A 24,355-nucleotide genomic window follows, 5' to 3' on the forward strand; every position below is an offset into this window, starting at 1 on the left:
TGTAATTATGATCACTGCTCCGCTGTGTGGCAACCTTGTTGTTCTGCTTTGTTGCAGAATAAAAAGAATTAATCCAATTTCACGTTTTATTGTTTTCGCTCAGCTTTTGTTTAATACCAGAAAAATGTAAATAAATGGTAGTGGAAACTAGTGGAAGTTAAGTTCACTATCATCTGATATTAGTATTACAGGTTATATTTGTCACGCCCAGCTCCGTCCGATCCTCGTGTATGCCACGCCCACCTCGTTACCTCGTGTTAATCCCTGATTGTCATCACCTGTTTCCTGTTCTTTTTTGACTTGTCCTGTGTATATTAGTCCGCGTCTCCCACTATCTCCCAGATCGGTCATTGATGCTGTCATGTCTCGTGCTTGTTGTGCCTAGTGTGCCCTTCTATCCAGCCAATAAAGCCCACTTACCCGTCCGCTTACCCGCCCGCTTACCCGTCCGCTTACCCGCCCGCTTGGCTCGACTCGCCTGTTTTCCTGCTCGCCTGCCTGCACAAACGTAACAATATTTAGGTGGGGAGGGTGGTGAGCATGGGGGGGGGGGGGGTGCCTTGTTTCCCCCCGTTCTCTCTACACAAGAAATGAAAGTTATTTTGATCTTTGTTAAAACACGTTTCATCCAGCTGGCACCACATTACATTTTATATGTATACTGGGTATAAACACACACACACACATACACACATACACACACACACACAGACACACACACACACACATACATACACACACACACACACACACACACACACACACACACACACATACACACACACACACAGACACACACACACACACATACATACACACACACACACACACACACACACATACACACACACACACACACATACACACACACACACAGACACACACACACACACACACACATACATACACACACACACACACATACACACACACACACAGACACACACACACACACATACATACACACACACACACACAGGTTAGTAATTATATCTTTGTGGGGACTCTCCATTCACTTCTATAGGAAAAACTCTAATCCCTACAATGACGACCGTAACCCCTACCCAGCCCTAAACCTTAACCATAAGTAACCAAACTAAATACGAGACTTTTGGCATTTTTTGTTTTTTGACTGTATTCACGGATCTTTGTGGGGACCTGAAAATGGTCCCCATGACATAAAAAAAAAGTTTTATTTGGTCCCCACCCTGTAATGTAAACCTGATCTACACACACACAGATCTGAGCAGGATGTATTTCCAATTACTGCAGTATTCCTTGCAAAGACACCAACCATTAAAAATTTGCCAAATATTAAATTATATTTTACTATTTACAGACCTTTTCTTGCTCACTGCCAAGACATCTATGACCAGAGTACTATTTGAACTATTTTTCCATTACTATTTGTGTTATTTCACCAGGCAGGAATATTTCGGCAAGTCTGTAACCCCACCCGAAAGGTTCTAACTGTCCTTCCTGTTTTGACAATACAGATCCTGACCACTAGAGGGCATACTCCTATTTTTAAATTCTAAAAAAGGATGAGGGTTGGCAGCTCAAAAACGGTATGTAATTAATTTAATTTCAAATGCATATATAATTACATAATTATAACTAGAGTTCTGAATTCATTTGAGGCTAAAACTATTTTTTAAACTGAACAAAAAATGTAATACAGCATATGACACAAAAATATGTCATCGACATTGTAAAAATAATAAACCAACTTCTCATCAAAGATGGTACAAATCTTTAGAATCTTCAAGGGTGAAATGTTTAACAAAACAAAAATGTACCTCTTTGAGTCGATACATTATACTAATGGCTGGAATATTTCAATCAACCTTCGACAAATATGACCTTCTTTTTGAGCCCATGAAAAAAGAAAAATTTCGCCCTCCTCCCCACCTATAAATCTACTGTCAAGAGTGCAAAGCAGACTTTTGGTGAGCTCCCCTCCTGGCGTGAGACTTCCGGGACGCGCCTGTGGCGGCCAGGCGGCGGGATACAGCGGCCAGGCGGCGGGATACAGCGGCCAGGAGGCGGGATACGGCAGGTGAAGGGGCCATTTGCCGGTTTGTCTGCTGCATTTCCTAGCTTGCTTTAAAATAACCTGGACAGGCTGAGCAGCCCAAAATGACAGGCCCCACCTCCCTGCCCCCTCCATCTTGGACACCGCCCTCTTGTTTACACTCGTGTCCCTGGGCGGAGAGGACCGGCGGTGTACACTGGCGTCAGAAGGCCGACCGGTAACATCCCTGTAAGATGTGGTTAACCTCACGACTCCGGTAACTGTTTCTGCAGTTTCATAACGACATCAGAGTTTAATCATTTCCAACAAACTGACGACAAGGGAAATTTATTTACGTCTTTAAGAACAAGGACGCATCTGCTCTCAGGTTCGGCGAGTATTTAAAGTCGACGCAACTTATCCACAGAAATGCAGAATGTAAGACTGGCATGGTATCATAATGTTCTTAATGTTGCACATCTCATGATTGATTTGTCTTAATAGGTTCTTGCTTTGTTAGAAAATGCTGTGTAGCTCCTGGCCCAGTCCTGCTTACACTCACGCATGGACCCCCACAGGAAGCTCAGCCGAGCCTCCCTAACCCTAACCCTAATCAACCCCCCGACAGCTGAATGTTTGTGATGTGCTATTTGCCTCACTTGTGCATCGCTTTGGACAAAAGTCTGCCAAATAAAACAAATGCGCATGTAAATATAATAAGAATTTCGGTTTGTCTTCAAACGAAAAGGTGGCTTTTAGTACTTAAATTGGTGCGATTAGAAAATCACGCTGGTCCTAGTCAGGAAATACTAGGAAATAAGCTGCTGCAGATTATTTGTAACAACTCTTATGGGTACTGCAGCCAAACAGGTTCTGTACGACTAAATCGGATCAAGCATCGTTTCTTTGGGCTTCACGATGGACCACACAAGCACGGTTCCGAGATCCCGAGATTCCCGCGGGGAAGCCCCACCCCCCCTCACCTGACATACTGCTGGGAGTCAAGGCCTTGACATTGTTCTCATATCTTCTGCTGACGCCTGGGCACCTGGGGAGGGACGGGAGAGAGAGGCGTTAGCAGACGCTGGAGAAATGGACTGAATGAGAGGCCCAGCACTCAGGGCGTTCCTGATGAAAAGTACGGCGCTGGAGCCTCCAAATCACAGCCGGGAAACAGCTTACATCCCCGATGGTGGGCAGCACGGAGAAACGCAGCAGGGGGGAAATAAACTTTCGACATTTCCTTCCTTAAAGAACGTTTAAGCAAATAACTCTCACTTTACTTGAAGGTGGGATCATGAAACACTTTCCAAAGCAGACCTGTGAATCGGTACTGCTTAACTAAAACACAAAAATGTGAAACTTTGGACCATGTGCCTCAATGGAAAGGTCCTGAAATGGCGCCGCCCCTTGACATTCAACGGCTGCACAGAACGCCACCTAGTGGACATGCTGGGAAAGGTCGGCAGAATCAGTGCCTTTCGGGTCAGCGCGGTCCCAGACAAACCCCCACATGGCCAATTACTGTGAATACATGGACAATGATCTTTTCCTAGAACAGTGCGTGGGGGGGGGGGGGGTACAAAAACACTCAGGACTGGTTTCTTGAGGTTCACTAATTGTTCTTGTGCCTGAAAGGGATCCCCTGTCAAAATTCTGGCAAATTAAAAGTATAAAAGTAGATCACGAATGTCGCTGACTAAAGACAGCGTCACAGCCACAGTGTGAATCTGATTAGAGTTCGGCCGGAATGCAAATAAAACCCAGTTTTAAAGGGCCAACAGAAAAACTGCAAATAAGCTAATGTGTTTAAACAGCTTACAGATCAAGTGTCAAAGCCCAGAAAACCAACGGGCAACCAAAGCTCACACATAAATGATGATTAACATCCACCATACACTGCTTTAATGTACATAATGTAGCGTGATGAGTGACTTACAGGGATCCATTAATGTAGCGTGATGAGTGACTTACAGGGATCCATTAATGTAGCGTGATGAGTGACTTACAGGGATCCATTAATGTAGCGTGATGAGTGACTTACAGGGATCCATTAATGTAGCGTGATGAGTGACTTACAGGGATCCATTAATGTAGCGTGATGAGTGACTTACAGGGATCCATTAATGTAGCGTGATGAGTGACTTACAGGGATCCATTAATGTAGCGTGATGAGTGACTTACAGGGATCCATTAATGTAGCGTGATGAGTGACTTACAGGGATCCATTAATGTAGCGTGATGAGTGACTTACAGGGATCCATTAATGTAGCGTGATGAGTGACTTACAGGGATCCATTAATGTAGCGTGATGAGTGACTTACAGGGATCCATTAATGTAGCGTGATGAGTGACTTACAGCGATCCATTGACTTGCGTCCAGGTTACGTTCTGGAAGTAACAACATGGACGTATCTCACACATATTACAAAATATTTCATATTACAAAATATATTGAATTTAAACTCCTTGCCTTCTCTGAATGTGTTTAAAAATCTCTTAAACCCTGAGCTTAAAGAACAGTGTCATTGTTTCGTATAAATTAATTTTATTGTATTTATAGTTTGAGTATTTGTATGTGTTTTAGTCTCATATTAATCATCTCTGTATGTATGTATATGAAACTTTTGTCTTTTTTTCCTATTTGCTGCCATCTTGGCCAGGACTTCCTGGAAGAAGAGATATTGTATCTCAATGGAACCTTCCTGGTAAAATAAAGGATAAATGAAAATAAAATAAAATTACAGGGGAGAGTTAAAATATACTGCATAACATAAGATACAGTATCATACACAAGCCTCCATAGTGGCAGCACAATCTGTTTCTTTGGTTTATCTTGGTTCTTGCTGCACACGTGGTAAAATACGAACGCTAAACGTCACCTACGTCTGTTTCGGACGTCTCTTGATGAATTTTATTGAGGCTGTTATGGAACCTCGGATGTTACTCGATAGGACTAAAGTCATTGGGTAACTATATGTTCTGGAAGCTACGAGTGCAAAGCACAGGATAACTGAGCATGGGACGCCAATCCATTGCAGGGCACACACACACACACACACACACACACACACATTGGGAGATACCGGAGAACATGAACGGAAACCCCCATCGAAGCACACCCCACGACGACACGTGGAGAACATGTCAACTTCCCACACACAGTCGGGGTAGAGACTCAAACCCTGGTCTCCAGAGGTGTGAGGCAACAGTGCATCCTCGGAAATGAAGACTGACAGAGGAATTTCCACATTTGAATGTAACCTTTATTTTAACTAAAATCAACACTTGGTTTCCATCATATCTGCTGATCTGCTAACACTTTTTCTGTGATCAAAGGTGACTGCTTTTCCTAAAATAACATCCCCATCGTCCAAGTCCTAAGCGCACAGCATCAGTAGAATCTGCCTCTTGTCTCCTGGCTCTGTGGTTATTTGAGTGTTCTAGAAAGCTCTAGAAGAGAGCCTATGCCTGTGTGTGTGTTTGTTTGTGTGTTTGAGTGTGTGTGTGTGTGTGTGTTTGTGTGCTTGGTCTGTGCAGGATGCTTTCAGATTCGAGAAAACGCCTTACTCGTGTGTTCCGGATGCGAGCTGCCTGAACAGCCTCAGACACTCTACCCCAGCGCTGTTTAGATTCTTTGCATATTACATCATTCATTTGTTTTTGATCGCTGCCAATGTAAGAGACGCGGGGCAGGGCGAAGCGGGCATTAAAGATCCCTGTTTTTTCATGCTCCCCCCCACCCTCCCGGTACTTTCATATTACTCACTTCCATGCTCAGTGTTGGGAGAGAGCGACTTGTTACACGGGATGTTGACATAAACGATTTTAGACACAAAAACGAAAAACAGAACAAAAGGCAAGTAAGAACAAAAATGTGGTGAAAGAAGGAAAGGTTTCGTCCGTGCGAGCCGGCAGGCCGCGAGCTGGCAGGCCGCGAGCCACCTCCAGCGTCAGCGCGGCCTCAGATTGAAATATTCATCGCATCTGACTCACGCGGCCGGGAACAAACGAAGCCGCACCTTCAGCGTACATAACAATTCTAGGAAGTACCGGATCTTTTCGCGTTGCGGTCCTTGGAGCGACACGAATCGGTGCCAGTGGAATAAAACCACAACGGGCTTCCTTTTAATTAGATACTTGGCAGGAAGAGAACGTGGCATTTGAAGGGGTAGCTGGTGCAGGGCACTGGAAAAGAAAAGGGGAAATATGTGGGAATTTGATGCCAGGCACCTGTAAGTCACCCAGAGAGAAACGCCTTCGTTATACACACACAGATTATATATATATATATATATATATATATATATATATATATATATATATATATATATATATATATATATATATATATATGCCCGCAGTTGAACTTGCGTTTACACACTCCCCTAATTATCAATGGTAATAAATCTAGAGATGAAATATGTGACACTACATTGTGTGACTTGGCAAGTGGATGAAATGAGACGGAAAGAAGTTCACCCTTTCCATTCATCTTCTCTATCTGCTCATCTGTATGGGTGGCACCCAGGATGGGATGGGGGTCATGCAGGGTATGTGCTCCGGTACCGAGGGGTGCTCGAGGGGCCCGGGACGCTCTCCTGTGCCGAATCTGGTCCCAGATCATCTGACACGGCACAGATGAGGAGACCACACCAGCTGTGCATGTGGTATCATTCCACAGATTCTCGCTACAGTAAGTTGTGCAGGAGATAAAAATCCAGCACGGTGGCTGAGCGAAGCGACGGAGAGGTGAAGATTTCTGCTCCCCGTGTACAGCAGACGCGTGCAGGCCAGCCCCAGGACCCAAGCACGAGCCAGACCGTCCTCTTTACCATCTGGAGCCAGATCGTCAGGCAGCAGGGTCCCGACAGAAGATCCTCTGCGTCGAGGCAACGGAAGTTCAGCGTTCCCGGAGCGTGACGCGCCCCCCCCACCCCCCCCCCCCCCCTGTTCCCGCTCCAATAACAAGGTGTCGAACCGGCGTCACGCTTCAAGGCGAGACAGCAGCCGTCCCGGGGGTCTGCCGCCACACAAGAGTGGATGACAGAAAATGCCAAAACGAAGAGGTTGGCCTGCCAAAATAACTTGGCGAACTGGGGGGGTGGGGGCAGGTCTCAGGCTCCCCTTTATAAAACACCCATTTTACAGCTCCGGGTCGCTTCTTCACCTTCACACAAATACGACGACAGTGAGGTGAAATGTAGACTGTGGATGTTTTAGTGGAGCGACAGTTATTCAACAATGTGCACAGTGCTGACCTTGGTTCGCCCCCTAGTGGCGGTGGTGGTGGGGGGCACTCCCTTAAACAACTCTGCAGTTGACTCTTTCTACTGTGCATGCAAGAACAACGATTCATGCACTGGTAAATAACATTGACGCAGTACTAGAATATTGCTTGCAAAAAAACACTGCTTACACAAAGTACCCTGAAAAGGGTCCATGTCTTCACTCTATCAAGTAACAGCTAACAGCTGGACAGCGTTATAGGGAAATGGGCAGACCTGCATGGTTTTTTTTTCTACCCCCAAGAGGGCACTTAATATACATGACAACAGTTGGTGAAGGCCAGCCTCAGGTCGTCCAAAAACGACAGGTGTGTGCGTTTCCGTGGATCGGCAGGAGGGGGGCGAAATGATTAAAAAGGTTTCCGGACCTACGGCCTGTAGCTCGGAGACAGAACAGCTACACAAGAATGAGAAAAAAACAAAAACAAACAAAACGAACAGGCACACATGGTTAAGTTTAGTTATGTAATTTAAGCTACAGCTCATTCTTGCGTACTTTAGAGAACCCCGGGGGGGGGGAGTGGAACACTTGGACACTTCCTTTTCATACAGACTTTAACGTCCCAGTGACTCAAGCTTCAGCCGCCTTCCCTCAAAGACTTGTCTTCTAAAAGTGACACAGTGACAGGCCACCAGATTTGGGTAGGAAACTCAACAGCCGTCTGAGAGCAGAAGAGACAGGTGTGGGATTAGTGATGCAAACGGCACAATGGCTGAGTGGGGCACTTCTGTACATACACACCAGGTCTGCGGGTAGCTGCCGTTTGTCAAGGGTTAAAGCTGAACTGTAAGAAAATAAATGTCTTCTTAAGACACTGAAATGAAATTACGATACTTAAAATCCCATTTTCACAGACCCATTGTGAAAAACAGGATTTGGTGTAAATGAACGAGTGTTGCAAAGATTAACAGGGATTATGAACCACATAATCTAGCACTCGACAGGAAGAAGGGAAACTTCATCAAGCATTGCACAGCTGAAGGACAAAAACAAAATAACTTACTAGCAGTTTTGCTATTTACGGGTCATTGGAAGGTCAAAGGTCATGGTGATACCTCGACTTTTTAAAAGAAGGCTTTGTGTGACGTTGCTGTGAGAACCAGGGGCACAGTAGGGGCACGGAGGGCCTGGCAGATTCAGGGAGCCCAACACTTCACAGGGGCCACTGAATGTGTAAAATGACACATAAAACTATATGTAAATTTGGGGTGGGGGGGGCAGATGACATTTTGTCGGGGGGCCCGGAGCGACTAGCTATGTGCCAGATAAGGCTTTCTTTCATCACCTCAAGATCCTATAAAAGAAAAGACCCCCCCCCCTGAACACACACGCAGACACATGCAGCGCTGCCAGGACCCCATAACTCACCAGCAGACCTACTACACAGGATCAGGACACAGCCAAGGATTTCCAGGTCACCTGCAAGGAGAAAGGCTTCCCGCAGGCTTAGCCTCGCTGTAAAACGCTCTGGCCTTTATCTGCACTCGTGCTAAAAACACTCCTACGGATCTGTGCAGGCCTGAGGGGGACAATCGTGCTCCAAACACATTTCCAGGACCTCAGTGAGGACGGCCGTCCGAGAGAAGCTCGGCTAAATGGCATCGAAGCAGGATCCGCGTCCGCCCACCGGGCTGCCCCACGTGCATCAAGCCTCAGCACCGGGGCAGATTCCTGAAAAAAGGCCTTTTACACTCATTAATAATGACAGATCTGCAACACCCCCCCACCGCATACGGAGCAACGCATGAGGGCCGTGAAGGGGGAGGGGTGGGCTGTGTCTGTGCGACTCCATCTGTCGGAGAGCGCCGGCCTCAGCGCAGTAACGAGCTCCCAAGCCGGCGCGGGGCTCAGCCACGCGGAAACGTGGAGAACGACTCCCCCCCTCTGCCCAGGCAAGCGGCAGGACCCCGTCATCCCCGGACGGCCCGTCGATGCCGGAGGCCTGTCCCCACACGACCTGGGTGCAGCGCAGCGCGGAGGAAGCCCTGCGTCTGCATGTCCAGACCAGCGCAAATGCGACGTGCGTGCATGAACACACAGACAAAACAAAACAAACACACACGCGCACAAAAGCAGGCGCACGGGCAGAAATGGAGAAACACAAACAACCTTCTGCTCACCACTCAACCGTCTCACACAGACCATCCCAGTGCTGATTTGGAAGAACACAGCAGTCACGTAGATCCAGGAAACGCTTGACCGGGTGACGAATTAAAAATCGTCCTTACCAGAGATGGTCCTTGATCTTCACGTAATCCAGAAAAACCAGTCTGACTCCCGATTCCCGCTACTCCACAACCAAGTCTGGGAAGACAGAGAGAAACAGATAATGTTGACTTACTGTCATTCAAACCAGAAAGGAGGTCCCTGTCATTAATAGGACATGCAGGTAGGGCTGCGATTGTGAACTAAAATTGTGTGTATAGTAACGGTGCAAATCCATACTTTTTTATGTGCATGTACGCTGTTATGACAAGTTACTGTGCATTTTAACCTTTATACCGCAAATGATGCACATATTCACCATATAAAGGTTTGAATGCACGCTATTACTTTGTCACGGCTGTGCAGACGCAAATAAAATACGTATTTGCGCTATCACAGCAAAAAACTGCAGCACGTATCGCTTTATAAGGCGAAAGTGTATTTGCAGGCAGTTACGTGCGGCCCTGCGTATAGACTTCATTTTGATTCGCGTATATACTTTGTATTTCGTCGCGTAACACTGAGACTCACTGTCCTCAGCCATCTAACGACACGCCCAGGGACCCCGGACAAGCACCACGCCCAGGGACCCCGGACAAGCACCACGCCCAGCGAGGGGCAGCCAGCAGAGCAGGCAGTGTCCCGCCTCTGCGTTCCCACCGCTGTGGAAGGCACCCTTCCGCTGCATCATCTTCCATCTACGTAATCTCCTCCCCCTCACTCCAAGAGCCCCCCCCCCCCAGGGGAATATCACAATACACCATTTTCCTGCCCCAAAGCCGACTGCCTCACTTTACAGAGTCACTTTGAAATCATGAAACATGATGCATTAAATACAGGCTTGATAATTTCCTCTAAGTGTCACATGGCACAAAGACAAACATTTTCTAAGTGGCCGAGAGCTGCTTCACTTTGTCGTAATAGCGGCAGACGACACCAGCCGTTACCTGAAACTGCGCTATACGAAACACTCAGTGACAAAAGCCAGCACCTAATGTATTTTAGTCTCTGATTGTGGGGGTGGGGTGCAATGACAACCTGGATGGAGAGAACATGAATCCAGATGAACCTCAACACGTTGAAGGATCTACTCATAAGCCTCTGGGAGCCTGAACTGTACGACATACCGCCCACGATAACTGTGTAACTGTAGAACTGTATAATGTCCTTCATAGAACTTTTATAAGTCATGTTATAGTACATTATTTAGGCTTTACAATGTTTTATTAATACATTTAGTCATTTTATAAAGAGCAGGATGCCCTAATTGAAGTTTTGAAAATACACCGTTTCAGCTGTCATTAAAAGTGGTAAGTTGTTAAAAGTCTTAACATTTCAGCGTGTGGTTTTCATTTTTCATTTTCCAGTAAAAGCTGCCATAAGCGTTTGATATATCACGATCTGAAAATTCTTTGGGAGCTGAAGTAAACAACTGCCGATGCAGGGCCTTTCGCTCGCTTTTACGGCAGATGCACAATGGGGGAGCGAGCCCAGGTGCACAGACTGAAGTTTTACCACGGTAAGAGGACCAGACGTCAACGCTCACTTCAGTACCTTGTCATCAATCCCCTCCTTTATTTGAATGAGAGCTGCCAGTTGCTATGGTGACTAAACGATATCTGCAAGGCAGGAAAATCCAACCATTTCCAATTATAAAAAAAATGTTTATACCAGCTTTATTTGCCGCATTCAGCTGGGGGGGGGCTCTATTGATGCAGAGAGACTGTGACTTGTCTCGCTATTAAGACACATGACACACATACATCATTTCAGGCTAACCTTATAAAGAGCACAAAAAAAACCCTGAAATATTCTCTCGCTTTTAAGACCAAATGGGTGGTCTTTTGTTAATGGGTTTTAAAAAGAAAGCAGGCAGAATCCTTAAGAAACAACCATTAAAAGAACTGCCTGTATAGTCTTTGAACAACAAAAAAAAAAATAACGGACGAGCTAAAATTAAAGTTAAAAGCAGTCTGGCTGCTTCAGTGTTTGTTGGAGCGGCGGATTGGAGCAGATACACCCTGACGGGGCCAAGTTTTCAATCTGATTAGCAACACTCCACAGGTATGTGCAAGGACTCGTTTTGCTAAATTTAAAAAAAAAAAACTAAATAAACGTGTTTAGGAAATCAGGGGGTGGGGGGGTTGTAAATGGTAAATCACACTACTTCTTTTGTTCAGTTATTTGGTTAGTGAAGATTCGTGGTTTCAAGCAAGGAGATACTACATTTGTGTATGGAGACAAAAGAGTCAGGGTAATTGTTTAACAGGCACGAGGCAAAACAGTTTTTGTAAGGGGAGGAAGAGGCTGGGCGTGTTTATGCACGAGTAAGAAAACCCCACAAAGCACGGCCTGTATCTCAAGTTGGTCCAGCTGTTTGTCCACTTACAAGGAAACTTCAGTACTTACACTTCAAGCTATGCTATGAGCTACACTGCAAGCTACGCTGTGAGCTACGCCACGAGCTACATGCTATGCTACACTATAAGCTACGCTACATGCTATGCTACTTGCTACATACTATGCTACACTATAAGCTACGCTACATGCTATGCTACTTGCTGCATACTATGCTACACTATAAGCTATGCTACATGCTATGCTACTTGCTACATACTATGCTACACTATAAGCTATGCTACGTGCCACCAGGAAGGCACAGCATGGTGCCTTCTAGAGGGACCTCTGACAAGGAAACGCCATAAGGAACCTTGGGCCTCAGAGCTCAGTGTGCTGTGACACCACAGAAGGAGGTGCTGTAGAAACTCCAGACGGGCCGAAAGCAGGGCGGCACCCCACAGACGGGCCGACAGGGCACCTTCAGGCATGGCGAAACAGTCAAGGATGCAAAGAAAATCCTCTATGCTGAGCCGACCGATGCTGTGCTTGCAGGCAGCCGGGTCAGAGGAGGACGCGTGGTTTTGTAGACGAGGCCACCTTTACAGAAAGCGACAAATTATTATTATTATTTTTTTTTAAATGAGCCTGAGGGTGCTTTTCAAAGCAACAGAGACTCCCAGCTCATCAATAACAACTGCTGGTCTTATCCTAACAGGTAGATGGGAATTGGTAGGGGAGCCCAGTGCATTCTGGGAGGACATCTCAGGACAAACCCGCGGCTTTAAACACACTGCATCAAGCTCTTTATTCACAAAAAAAACCACAGGGAAACAGGAGCTGCCACACAAGTTTAGACCAGGCATCCATCCTGTACTCCGAACCATGCCAAAATTAACCCTGCCAGTGTCGGAGGTCACCGACATGCTCTCAGGCCAGATTTATCAAAAATGAGGCAGAGGTACTGCGTTCTGACACACGTGTGATTTTGTTGCCAGGTAAGGAAGGCTTTCGGGAGCTGGAAGAGGTTATTTTCAGCCGTTTACATGACTTCCATCTCGCCGTGCCGGCAGGGGGTTACATAAGGGCTCCACGGACACGACGCTCGCCTGCCAGAGCGCCGGGCAGACTGAAACACACCGACTACTGTGTTCTACCTTATTGTCTCTCGGTGGTTACGGCGCATTTCCGGCTGGGCGATTCGGTACAAAGGGACACCGCTATAGCTACAGATCGGATCACGTGTATGTGAGATGGGAGCAGAGAGGGTCGGGTTCGAGGGAGCTCGCTGTGCAGGATGGGTGGAAAGAGGGGCTTCTGAGGAACCGGAGACACAAAGAGAGAGACGGACAGATGGAGGGCAAGCAGGGTAAAGTGAGGCTTTTATTTACCATGTTTGAGTAAAGGTACGGAGGAATGCACGTATCCCATCATGCTCTTGTTTTTTTATATTTACAAATTGTTTTAATTAGCAGATGGTCAAGGCCCCAATGCCAATGGTGAAACTAGGAGATTTGAACCAGCAACCTTCCGGTCACACAAACAGCATCATAACCTACTAAGTCACACACTGCCATATACATGCATATAAAACAGAGGGTCAGCCGTCCGTACAAGTTCCCTGAAGCCAGGGGTAAAGGGCCTTGTTCAAGGGCACAAGAGAGATCTGACTACTCTGCCGAGCAGGGGATCCAAACAAGCAACCTTCCGATCACCTGCAGAGAGTCCTCCCCGCACAAGGGATGGATGGAGCAATATGAGAATCACTCACTATGAGTGTTTATGCACGATCAACCTCTGAGGACAGGTGGCGAGCTCCTGTACATCGGCGTGTGGGAACCCCACAGCGACGAGGACCATGCCTGCCGCCACCCCCCGCTTCCCTGAACCCACGCTACAAATGCTCCTCATGGCATTTAAGCATTTAGGGCCAATCAGTTAAATAACACAGAGCGTGCCGGGACTCTGCCACCTCCTCACCCTCAGGATGAATTCCCCCCAGCCAGGCTGTTGGGGGAGGGTGGTATCTGGGACGCGGCCCGGCCGGCAGTGACACGGAACTGGAGACGCAGTCGGACAGCACCCCCGAGCGAGCCGTCAGTACTGGAGCAGACCCGCGTCCCAGAACATCACAACCTGCTATTCGTGGCTCTGCCTTTCTCACTGATGACGGCCGACAGGAATAAATAATAATAAAATGTATAAATATCCACTGCCGCTGTGCAAAAAGAGCAGCGTAAGGTGACCGTTTACGGCAGGGCGTTTTATTTCCCACCCACCCCGTCGGCTTGCGCCCGCCACCAGACGAGACTGGGTCAGGGTTGAATCCCTGGGCCTTAACACCTACAGCGCTCCGTCACGTGTCATGTGTGAAGGCCACAGCTGTAAATCACTGAGCTCTTTCTGTTTGGCCTTGCAGCACGATGTGTGCCCCCCCTAACCCGTGTCTCTGCTCCCGCAGCACAACAGACTCTCCAAACCTGCAGCTAATCACAAAAACACTGCAGGGATCCAGCCTCTCCTCTGTACCTTTATTACTGACACTTTCCAGTGCAGGTATTTTTAAACCCATATATAAGCAATTCTGCAGTGACTTTTGCTTCCTTTCAATTTCTGCACTTTTTTCCTGCATATCCCTTGTATAGACTGACCCTTCTAGATGCTTTGAATAAATACAAGAATAAACAAATACTAATAAACAGCCTTAACAGCATAACTTTACAAAAAGATCATCATAAGCAGTCCCATCTCTTAGTGGTATATATGACCCAGCAGTTCAGATCACAGCCTTTTAACCGGGAGACTAAAAGCTGTAAAAATCTGCACAAAAACATAAACGCGCAAATAAAAGAGGAAAATTATAAGCATTTCCCCGTTTCTGGCAGCCGGAGCTCGCATGTGTACACAGAGAGCGGCCGACCAGACCCTCCCCCGGTCGGCATCAGACTTTCCCCTCCAGCGGAGGGAAGCGAGCGCAGGGCTGCCGCACGGCTGGACCGCGGCGAGCCTTTTCGCCGGGACCCTTTCTTGGCAGGGAGACCGGAACCATAAAAAATCCTGAATGTACTATGTGACATTCCGGACAGCTCACCGGCAAGTCAGACAAACAAGGGCCGAAAGAAATCATACTGTTTGGTTTTAATATTGGAATGAACAAAAATGGTAAACAGGCTTAAATGCACTGTGCCCCCCAAGCCATGTCATTAGGAAAGAAAAGGTTTAGTCGGGAAAACCCAAACCCCCCCCCCCCACCCCGTCTCCCACCCCCAGCCCGTCCTTCAATGGACACGTCTGTCCGTCATGCCGGGTCCAAGAGAACAAAAGTCGTTGCCAAGTTGTAAATAGGTCAGTGACAGGCGCGCTCGGATTCTTTCCATCCTCCCGCCCCTCTGATTGGCTGGCGGGAGGGCGTCGGGAGTCGGGGCCGCGACTCCTCATTGGCCGAGAGCCGCTCAGCTGGGATTGCAGTCAGGGTTCGACACGGAAAGCCGCGATCCGGACCTTGTCCGATAGCTGCTTCTTTATTTTTAAATTAAAAAAAATAATAATATGATAATAAAAATGATCCCGGGGCATTTTCTTTTAGCTAATCAGCTGTCCTGTAAAACAAACGGATGAAGGATGAACGTCGCATTCGCACAAAACCGCGAGCAGAATTCCTCGGATTCAGAAACCATGAGCAGCTGGCATGAATATAGCCCATTTCCGCAAGCGCTCCAGCGCGAGTCTACCCCCACTGCCGAGACCCCCCTCGGCCTCTCGCGAGGTTATTCTCCCCCGGCGAGGGCACGCCAAGACTCCGCTGTCACTTTTCAAACATCTCGCCGATCAGCTCTCTTCTGTTTCGTAAATATTGTGACAAACGCACGAGGGGCTGAATTAAATGTGGGCTACCAATAAAGAAATATATTAAACACAGATCCTCGTCCTCGCGGCCGACATGTGTAGTCGATTTAATTTGCTCAATCGTATTTCATTTGCTCTCCATCTTCTATCTTGACGACAAACGCGGAAAACCACGGTTTAGCGAAATCACCCAGACTTAGCACTGTGGTTTAATTCGAAGTCTGACCATCTGTACAGAAGCGTAACGATCACTGGGCCGACATTAGAGGGAGTTTTTTTGTTTTATTAAGAAAAGTGTAAGTCGTTGTACCGGGTTCACCAGGCCAGCCCTCTTTGAGTAAAAAATGGCTTTTTAAACATCTCTTTTAAATGTGACATGCTTTTGTGGAAGGAAAAAACGTATCTTTCCATATCTACCCAGCTGAAATTTAAGGTTTAAACCGCACCCACGCCAGGATAAGCTGCGGGGCAGCATGCAAGCTTCAGGATTCTCACATACGGGCACTATATCACTACAGGTATCCATAGACGTATTTTGGTCATATGCTGAATAACATAAGATACAGTATCATACACATTTCAACAAGCCTCCATAGTGGCAGCACAATCTGTTTCTTTGGTTTATCTTGGTTCTTGCCGCACACGTGGTAAAACTCGCCTGGTAACATCCACTACGTTTGCTTCAAATATCTCTCGATAAATTTTATCAGCGCTCCTATGTGACCTTGGAACTAAGTAGGATCGGACGTTACTCGACAGGACGTAAGTTGATAGATGACTGTATATGTTTACATTTCACTGAGTTCGTGTATATAATATCATAATTATATTTACTGTAATGCTGTATTTATAGTCTGACTGAAGCACCTTAATTTGTATTTGTGTTCTGTGTTTAATTTGTTTCCCGGTGTATAGTCTATCTGACTGTTTACTGTGATTTCACAATAAACTCTCTAGTCTTGCATCCTGTAACAGTGGCACAAACTGAGAGGCGGAGAACTGAGACAAAAGGGCAGGTCTATAGGTGCTTCTAGATCCCATTTGGGGGGGCTTCAGTCCCCCTGTTTTTTGTCTGAGCCCCCCTGAAAAATAATTATCTTAAAACCTCTTAGTGATTTGTCCCTTATTTTTGTATACATCTTGTACTCTTGGTTGGCAAGTTAAATCATGGCGGTAATAATGGGGGGGGGGGGGGGGGGGTGGCATCCTATATTCCTTCAGGGGGCCAATTCCCGCCCCCCTCACACACAATGGTCAAATCACTGATTTACCATTTACCACCCTGGTCTGGACCAACCACTCAGGAACACCGATGGTTCCAACCATCATGCCGATGACTCGACACATTCTCAGGAATCGTCCACGACGAACGGCCCATCGGTTCTGACCGACGGCCATTAGACACCCGACTCTGTCACTTTGAGCACAGCACGGTTACGTTTATGTACGCCGAGTTACGGCAGCCGCTTGCATGACTAGGCAGGCGTGTAAGGGGGTACCTATGAGATGTACTGGTGTACGCTGTCATTTAAGGCTATTCATTCTCCGGGATGTCCGGGATAATAAGACCCATTTAAAGAACTGCAAGGAAAGCCATTCAAAAGAATCCTAACACATACAATGGTTGATTTTCCAGCAAAAGATATACATTTTCCTGCTGTGATTTGGGACAGACTGCAGTGAGGTTTTCCAGCGCTGGGGTCTAACAGGAGTGAAAGCGTTTGACGTCCTCATTCCCAACACGTGGCATGCAGTATCATCACCTCCCTCCCACCTAAAACTGTGGGATTTTTTTCCCTTGACCTAAACCTCGCACCAAAGTACCAACCTCTCACTAGATTGGAGTCTTATTTTTATGTATTTTGCTCGCCTGAATTGGTGAACAATTTCGAAAACTGTCCAAAAAAGTAACGGCCAATCGGGTGACAAACATCCTATTAACCAACACGACAGGAATTTGTAAAACAGTTTACATTTGTATGATGAGTATATATGCTTTTCACTTTGAGTTCGAGTTTGACTTTAGATTAAAACACACCTGTACTGATACAGTTAAATATAACCAAAGAAAGAACTTAACAACTTGCAAAATATTAAAGCCAAAAGAGTGCGGTGAATATGCATAATTTGTTTAAAATTAGATGAAGAATGCTCAGCTGCACACAGGCAGGATTGTGCCCAGAAGTCACCAGTAAACAGGTATTCCTGTACAAGCGGGTTTGGCAGCGACTCGTGGCAGAACATAGAACCCACTTGTTATCCTTCAGGAAAAACGGTAACGCTAGAACAGAGGTCTAAACCACAGATTCCAATTCAGGCCAGCAGTTAAAGTCTTGAACTTCGTAACCCCAAGGCTGTCGGTTCGAGTCCCTGGAGCAGACCTATGTTCTGAAAGAGCTCCCCCTGCTGAAGGGGCAGTCTAATGGTGCACGACTGTCTTTCTTAGCTGAACAATCCCATAATCCAATGGCATCTTCTTGCCTGAAAGAGAACAACAGTCCTAGAATCTATCCAACCCCAACTAACCTTTAATTGCTCTTCCACACCAACCGATTTATTTTAATAAATTGGCCAACCCCATGCACCTGAAGAACAATCCGTACTTTCTTAGGGCAGGTAACACCTATAATTATTGTTACTCAAACATTGCAATTAAGTGTATATAGAGATCTTTTTGCAACTGTCCTGCAGCCAAGCATGGAATATTAGGTACATCACTGTGTCAATGACTGATGAAATCATGCAAAACTCGAGGGATGCAAACGGATCTTCAAGGAATCCCACTGAGACTCGTGCTGGAAATCCTGATCACCAGACATGTTTGAACATACAGGCTGTGTCAGAGGGCGCTAATCGCCGAGCTGCTTGTGTCTGAGGCGAGCAGAGGCCTTTCGCACCAGGTGGCTACAAGATATATGCAATATTTCCCATTTTAGTAGAATAGTTGGAGCCCTAGGTATTTCCTTCAGAACGTTCTCCGGTCACCTCCCCAGGACAGACCTATAGCAGGGTTGTATTTTTAAAAATGTTTTTCTCACCACCAACCACAACATCTTGCGATATCTCAGAAGGCGTTGACACACACACACACACACACACACACACACACACACGGCCGCTCTACAACACCTGGCAGCCAGAAGACGCCGATGCCAGTGGCAGGAAGCCGAAGAATATTATTCTACCTTTTGGTTCTTCACTCTCCATTAATGGGGAAAAAAATCCCAAGTACACTAGGAGCTGTGGAAGGAAACCATCACACAAAAATAGAACGCAGCCATCTGGAACGCGGGTAAACTGTAACGTGTCATTAGGCTTCAATCGCTCCCTCTCTTTCCCGCCGCCGAGGACGGGACCCACGCTGCCATGACACCGGTCCCCAGGACGGCTGGGGGGCAGCACCGTCGGCTCCCCCTTTGGAAGATCATCCCGGCTATGGGCTGCATGTGTGGCTGGGGGGTACAGAGGCAAATTTTCCATGTACTGTATCCACATTCTCTCTCTCTCTCCCTCTCTCTCTCTCTCTCTCTCTTTCTCCCCCCTCTTCTTTTTTGGACTTTTGTTTTTCAGACAACCGTTGGTATTTGTCAAAAGAAAAAAAGATGGGGGCAGAGAAGGAGAGAAGAGAAAAGAAGAAAAAAAAAGACATTCTCTGCAAAAATAATTGATAAACGTTCCTGGCACCTTAAAATGCACAAACCAAAGGCTAACAAACAAGTAACACCTCAACCTCAACACCATTATTATTAGATTATGAAAAAAGAAAAAGAAAAAAAACATTTTTTGTGGCAATACAAAAAAAAAGAAAAAGATAAAATACAGGCTAAAACAGGTGACGAAAAAAATGTGAATAAAATTCTCACTGTCAGGTCTGTGACAAAACAAAGCAACACTTTCCCGGTGCTGCTATTCTGGCGGATAGAATGACACAAAGCGACACTTTTGGTCCAGAACGATGTCAGGAGAGCAGGCAGCGCGCCTGACCCGGTCCTGCCATGCTAAGCTACCTGCTAAAGAAACTGTTAGCTAGCCGCTAAGGAACTCTTAGCTAGCTTCTAAGGAACGAGGCTAGGTCCACATCTCTGGAAGAATACGGCTAGCGGATGGCTTCGACCCCGTTGGCTGCGGGGGCAGGTGAACGGCAGACAGATTCATGTTACCGGATCTGCTTCGCAAACGATCGCAGATCATGGTCACATCCCTTTGGTTTGACCCCCTTCTCTGCAGTCTCTGTCGGCATCGCAACACCCCAACCACATAAGCATACGCTACGAGCGTATCACTTAATTGTTAATAACCCGCTGGATTACAGCGTTCAGCGGCAGAAATGCAAAGAACACCAAGAAAACTCGCCGGCATTCATTCCTCCCAAAGTGCCTCGCTGCCATTTTTCAGGGGGTTATGTTCTGTGTTCACTTCATATCTACAACAAAAACCCCTTTCTTAGGCACACTGCCTCTGCATCAATGTTTAGGAAACAGCTGCAAAATAATTTCTCATTTCCAAAGAACTGGAGTGTAGTTAAGACGACGTGGTTTGAGATGATCTGTGGTGGCATACTCAAAGATAAAACCTTTTATAAGTCCTATATTCTGTCACTTAAAATTAGCTGCCATAAGCAAGTTGAAGTACTGTGAGGTACCCCCATGTTCGACTCTGTGCCTTGGAGGTAATCGGTGGCACGGGGCGTCCGATCTCAGCGTGGCTGAGGTCCGAGGCCTTCCCCAGCGGGGTCTGACATCCAGCACAGCTCCGAGCTTCGGACACTCTCTGCTTTCACGTCTCTGAGGACTTTGAACGGCTACGCATCTGTGTGCAACTTTGCAATCTTGCTGCCAACGATTCCAAATTCCTCAACAATAATAATGAAAAAAAAAATCACCGGAGGCCAAGCCGTACCCTGCCGCGCAGGATGAGCCTCCCTTTTCAGAATAACGGCGTATTCTGGGCTCCTCTTGCACGTCAGCACGTGTTCTTCAGCTCCCAGGCCCAGAGCGAAAACTAACAATATCGGCCCGGCTAGATGGCAGAATCCCAACCATCAGTCACAGCAGACAGAATCGTCTCCGTCACAGAATAACAGACCTTCCTCGTCTCCTCGGAGACTCAATGCTGTACAGAAACCACATCCCACGTGTAAATAGCACACCACTAATAATGGAAATACACTCCTTCTTTTTCACTTGTTGACTGAACGAGTAGGAACATGAACTACTTAGCTGCTCTTAACAGAAATCGATAAACAAAATCAATAAACAGGCAGCAGCTTCCGGCCTTTCCGCCTCCTGCCACCTCCTGCTTCTGCATCAACGTCATTACCGCCATTGACTTCAGGTTAGCGCGAGTTTCCTTGCTTTTTCTAGAGGCTGTTTTGCTTTTTTTTTTTTTGCCAAATTAATGTGAGATTACAGCAGGAAGAAGGGGTGGGGGAACCACTAGCACAAGTTGGTTGAAGCAGTTGCATTAGATAATTCCTGTCAGCATTCCGTCGTACCATTTAAACATTAACAACAGTGAATGGTAGGGGTAGCTCTTCAGAAGTAGCCTAAAATGACATACTGAGAAACATTTCGTTCAAGACACAAAACAAAAGTCGAGAAATACAAATGTTGGAAAACAACCGTTGCAATTTCATAAATATATCAAGATGTTCCATGATTTCCGAAGGGAGCCTGTCAAGCCTGAACTTTCTGGACCAAACAGCTAGCAATCGCATTCACAAACGCTAAAAACTAAGGGCGGTTAATGACTAGCGTGTGCGTCCAAACCCAGGGACTTAAGCCCACAGGCATGGTGGGTGGGTGCTACGTCAGACTGGGGGCAGCGCAGATAGTAAGAGCAAAGCCCAGAATTGCTGTGCCAGTTGCTCACGGGGGGGGGGGGGGGGGAAGCTTTATTTGTTTGCCTGTGTTTGTGTTTTTTTTTTTTTGGTTGCCCAGGATGGAATTTGCTGTCACAGTGATTTTGCCTCCAGTTTAAAAAGCTGTGTTGCCCGTTCATTATGGGATGTTTCTTTGTGCCAGCTAGGGGTCCCTAGGCTATGTTAGGGTGGGGTGGGGTTGAAACAAAATGGCGAAGGAGAAATGATGTTAGCCATGATGTTTATGTTACTGTGCTACACAGATGAAGGGAACTGAGACCTCAGGGTTTTTTTGCCGTTATTTTTTAAAGCATGTAGAGTCATTTGCTCTTTGCCTGTATTGTCGGGGTCAACCCAGGTGGGCAAATGCTCAGACTGTCTACATAAATAAGCAAACAGTCGGCCAGCCAAACCCCCCCGGGAGTCGCTGTCCACGCTCGGGCACGCAGATGCGACCAGCGGCCCGATTCGTCAGAGGTTGGAAGTCACTGGGGGAAGCAGACCGTGTCCCACTACCCGAGAGCGTGCTCTTTAAGGGAGGGGGGTGTGCCTTAGCCGCGAGCCCCTGGGATATGTCCACGCTCAGCGCCTGCGTATGTAGCTGCATATCTGATACTTTTGGCCATCGATTCGGCGCAATGTCTCATCGGAGCAATTTGGAGTAAGTGGCCCTTTTAGGGTTACGATGGACGGCCCCTCGGACGACTCCAAGCAGCAGCCTCGCAGATCCAAGTTGGCCGCCTTCAACCGCGTCCTCTATGGTCCCACCTACCACATCTGACACAAATTAAGCACCGAACCCCGTTCATGAATCTGTACTTTCTGTCTCCTTAAGCAAGCTGGCAGGCGGACGTCGGCGCCGGTTTGCGTGACGACGGGGGGCGCGCGGCCGTCACGGTTTCCCGATTCCTCGCGACCTTCGTCGAGTTCGCTTCTTGACGACCTCGTTAACCCGCCCCCCTCCCCCAAGAAATAAAGCCACGCAAATGTCACATTCCTGCTGGAACCCATTCCAGGGTTTTACCGCGGATTTAGCCTAATCCGCCGCGGAAAAGTGTCAGACAGGTAAGTTCACAGGGAACAGGGCGGTAGGTGGGGGTCTTTGGAGAGGGGGGGGGGGGATCTCAAGATAACAGGGCAGGTACACAAATGGAAACCAGTCAGGTACAACAACAACAAAAAAGGAAACACAACACAGAGACTCAGATAAACTCTGAAAAACCTGTCTGGTCCAGTTACAGGATGAAAACAAAAATACAAACACAAAGGACAAGTAGAGCTTGGCACAGCAGATAACGCACATGAAATGTCACCTGACTCCCTCCATATCGTGATGAACAGAGGCCACGCCCCCCCCCCCCCGAACTTACTGGTGGAACCAGGTAGACCGATTCCAACATGGACAGCGACACACGTGACGTACGCTCTCCCTTAAGAACAGACCGTGCCATCACAAACAAAGCAGACGTCTTTATCGTATCGCTGGCATCCCGTCTCTATGTCACAGACACTGACGTCTTTCATAGCGGAAGGTTTCATTTAACGGGTGTAAAAAGATTTAAATGTCTCCAGGAAAATGAGCCACATCTGGGAGACTCTTCCCAAACAAAATCATGATTATCCACCACAAGAAGCTTTCGAAGGAATGAAAAACAAACAGCGATTCTTCAAAATGAAAAGGCTTTGCTATCGTGACGCATTAAATCTTGTGAATCGAACTATTTTGCCTTCGCCGGGATGTGAACGAGAGTCAAGCTCGGCGTATAAAACCACTTTGTGCAAGCTTAATTAAATTTGCCCTCCCTGGCATAACGCGAGCCTCGAGGCTGGAGGCCCAAGCGAGGCAGGGTCCGCAAAAAGCCTCGCGGAGTCTGGGGTGATGAAACCTCAGTCGCCTGGCTGGCGGCAGGATGGGGCTGGGCCGTGCCTCTACGAAAAGAGATGGAGGGATGGGCGAGGCCATTACGTAACATCCCGCACCACCGGGCACAGTGCGCTCCTTAAAGGCACAGCTCCCGGACACCAGGAGTGTGCAAAGCAATCTGGAGACAGGAGCAGGGAGACAGGAGAGGGCTTACTGTACATCTGTGACCGCAATCTATGACCGCGATCACAGAATGCAGACCGACAGCACGGACAAACACAGGGCTACAAATAACGTACAAATAACGTACAAATAACATACAGACACCTTGCCGTAGCGCAAATGTGACTTTACTGCTACTTAGATTTCATGCTTCATACCTAACTTGTATCATATGACAAAGTATGACATATGAAATACAGAGGGTCTCATCTGAGCGGTACGTCTTAGAGAGCTTCCTCTGTAAGATGTAAGAATGTCTCTAAGAATGTCGAAGAGCATCGCAGCGGCTGTCGGTCCAGCGGATGGCGAGAGTCCTTTCAAAAGCACGATCCTTCCCAAACTCCTTGGATCTTGGCAGCTGTTCAGGTTTTAATAACTCAGCTTTACTTCAGTCTGGAGGCACTGCTCCTGCCAGAGGCTACCCCCCCCAATTACCCTGAGGCGGGATGCTGAGGACTCAGTCACCTCTACCCCCCCACCCATGAATTATGTATCCTAGGCACTCTGCCGGTCTCCTAGCCGTGCCCCTCTGCCCCAGGCTAGGTGTCAAACCCGTACCACTGTAGTACCTTCCAGACTCTAAAAAAGACGTCTCCTGTGATGTGAGCTCGCGGAGGACGGCTCCACATCCCGCCTGCAGCGTCCAGCTGCCTCCAGGCTCGACCCGCACCAGAGAGAGTAACAACCACTGCTGGGGGAGAAGAGTCCATTTACCATT

General features: G+C 47.2%; 1 protein-coding gene across 7 annotated transcripts in view; it reads right to left on the reverse strand.

Annotated features, from left to right (window-relative positions):
• thrb (thyroid hormone receptor beta) overlaps positions 1–24,355 on the reverse strand; it is a 52,551-nt gene that overhangs the window by 16,402 nt on the left and 11,794 nt on the right. For 6 of the 7 annotated variants that reach the window (XM_023809705.2, XM_023809709.2, XM_023809710.2 and 3 more), the window contains exons 2-3: positions 9,532–9,607; positions 2,998–3,062 (exon numbers count right to left, since the gene is read on the reverse strand). In XM_023809705.2, coding sequence (XP_023665473.1) covers positions 2,998–3,004 — 7 coding nt within the window. In that variant the 5' untranslated portion in view covers positions 3,005–3,062; positions 9,532–9,607. Of the gene's footprint in view, positions 1–2,997; positions 3,063–9,531; positions 9,608–22,921; positions 22,942–24,355 lie in introns of those variants that run through there. The other variant, XM_072705545.1, reaches the window with a different exon arrangement.

This window comes from Paramormyrops kingsleyae, chromosome 23 (assembly GCF_048594095.1).
Source record: "Paramormyrops kingsleyae isolate MSU_618 chromosome 23, PKINGS_0.4, whole genome shotgun sequence".
NCBI lineage: Eukaryota > Metazoa > Chordata > Actinopteri > Osteoglossiformes > Mormyridae > Paramormyrops > Paramormyrops kingsleyae.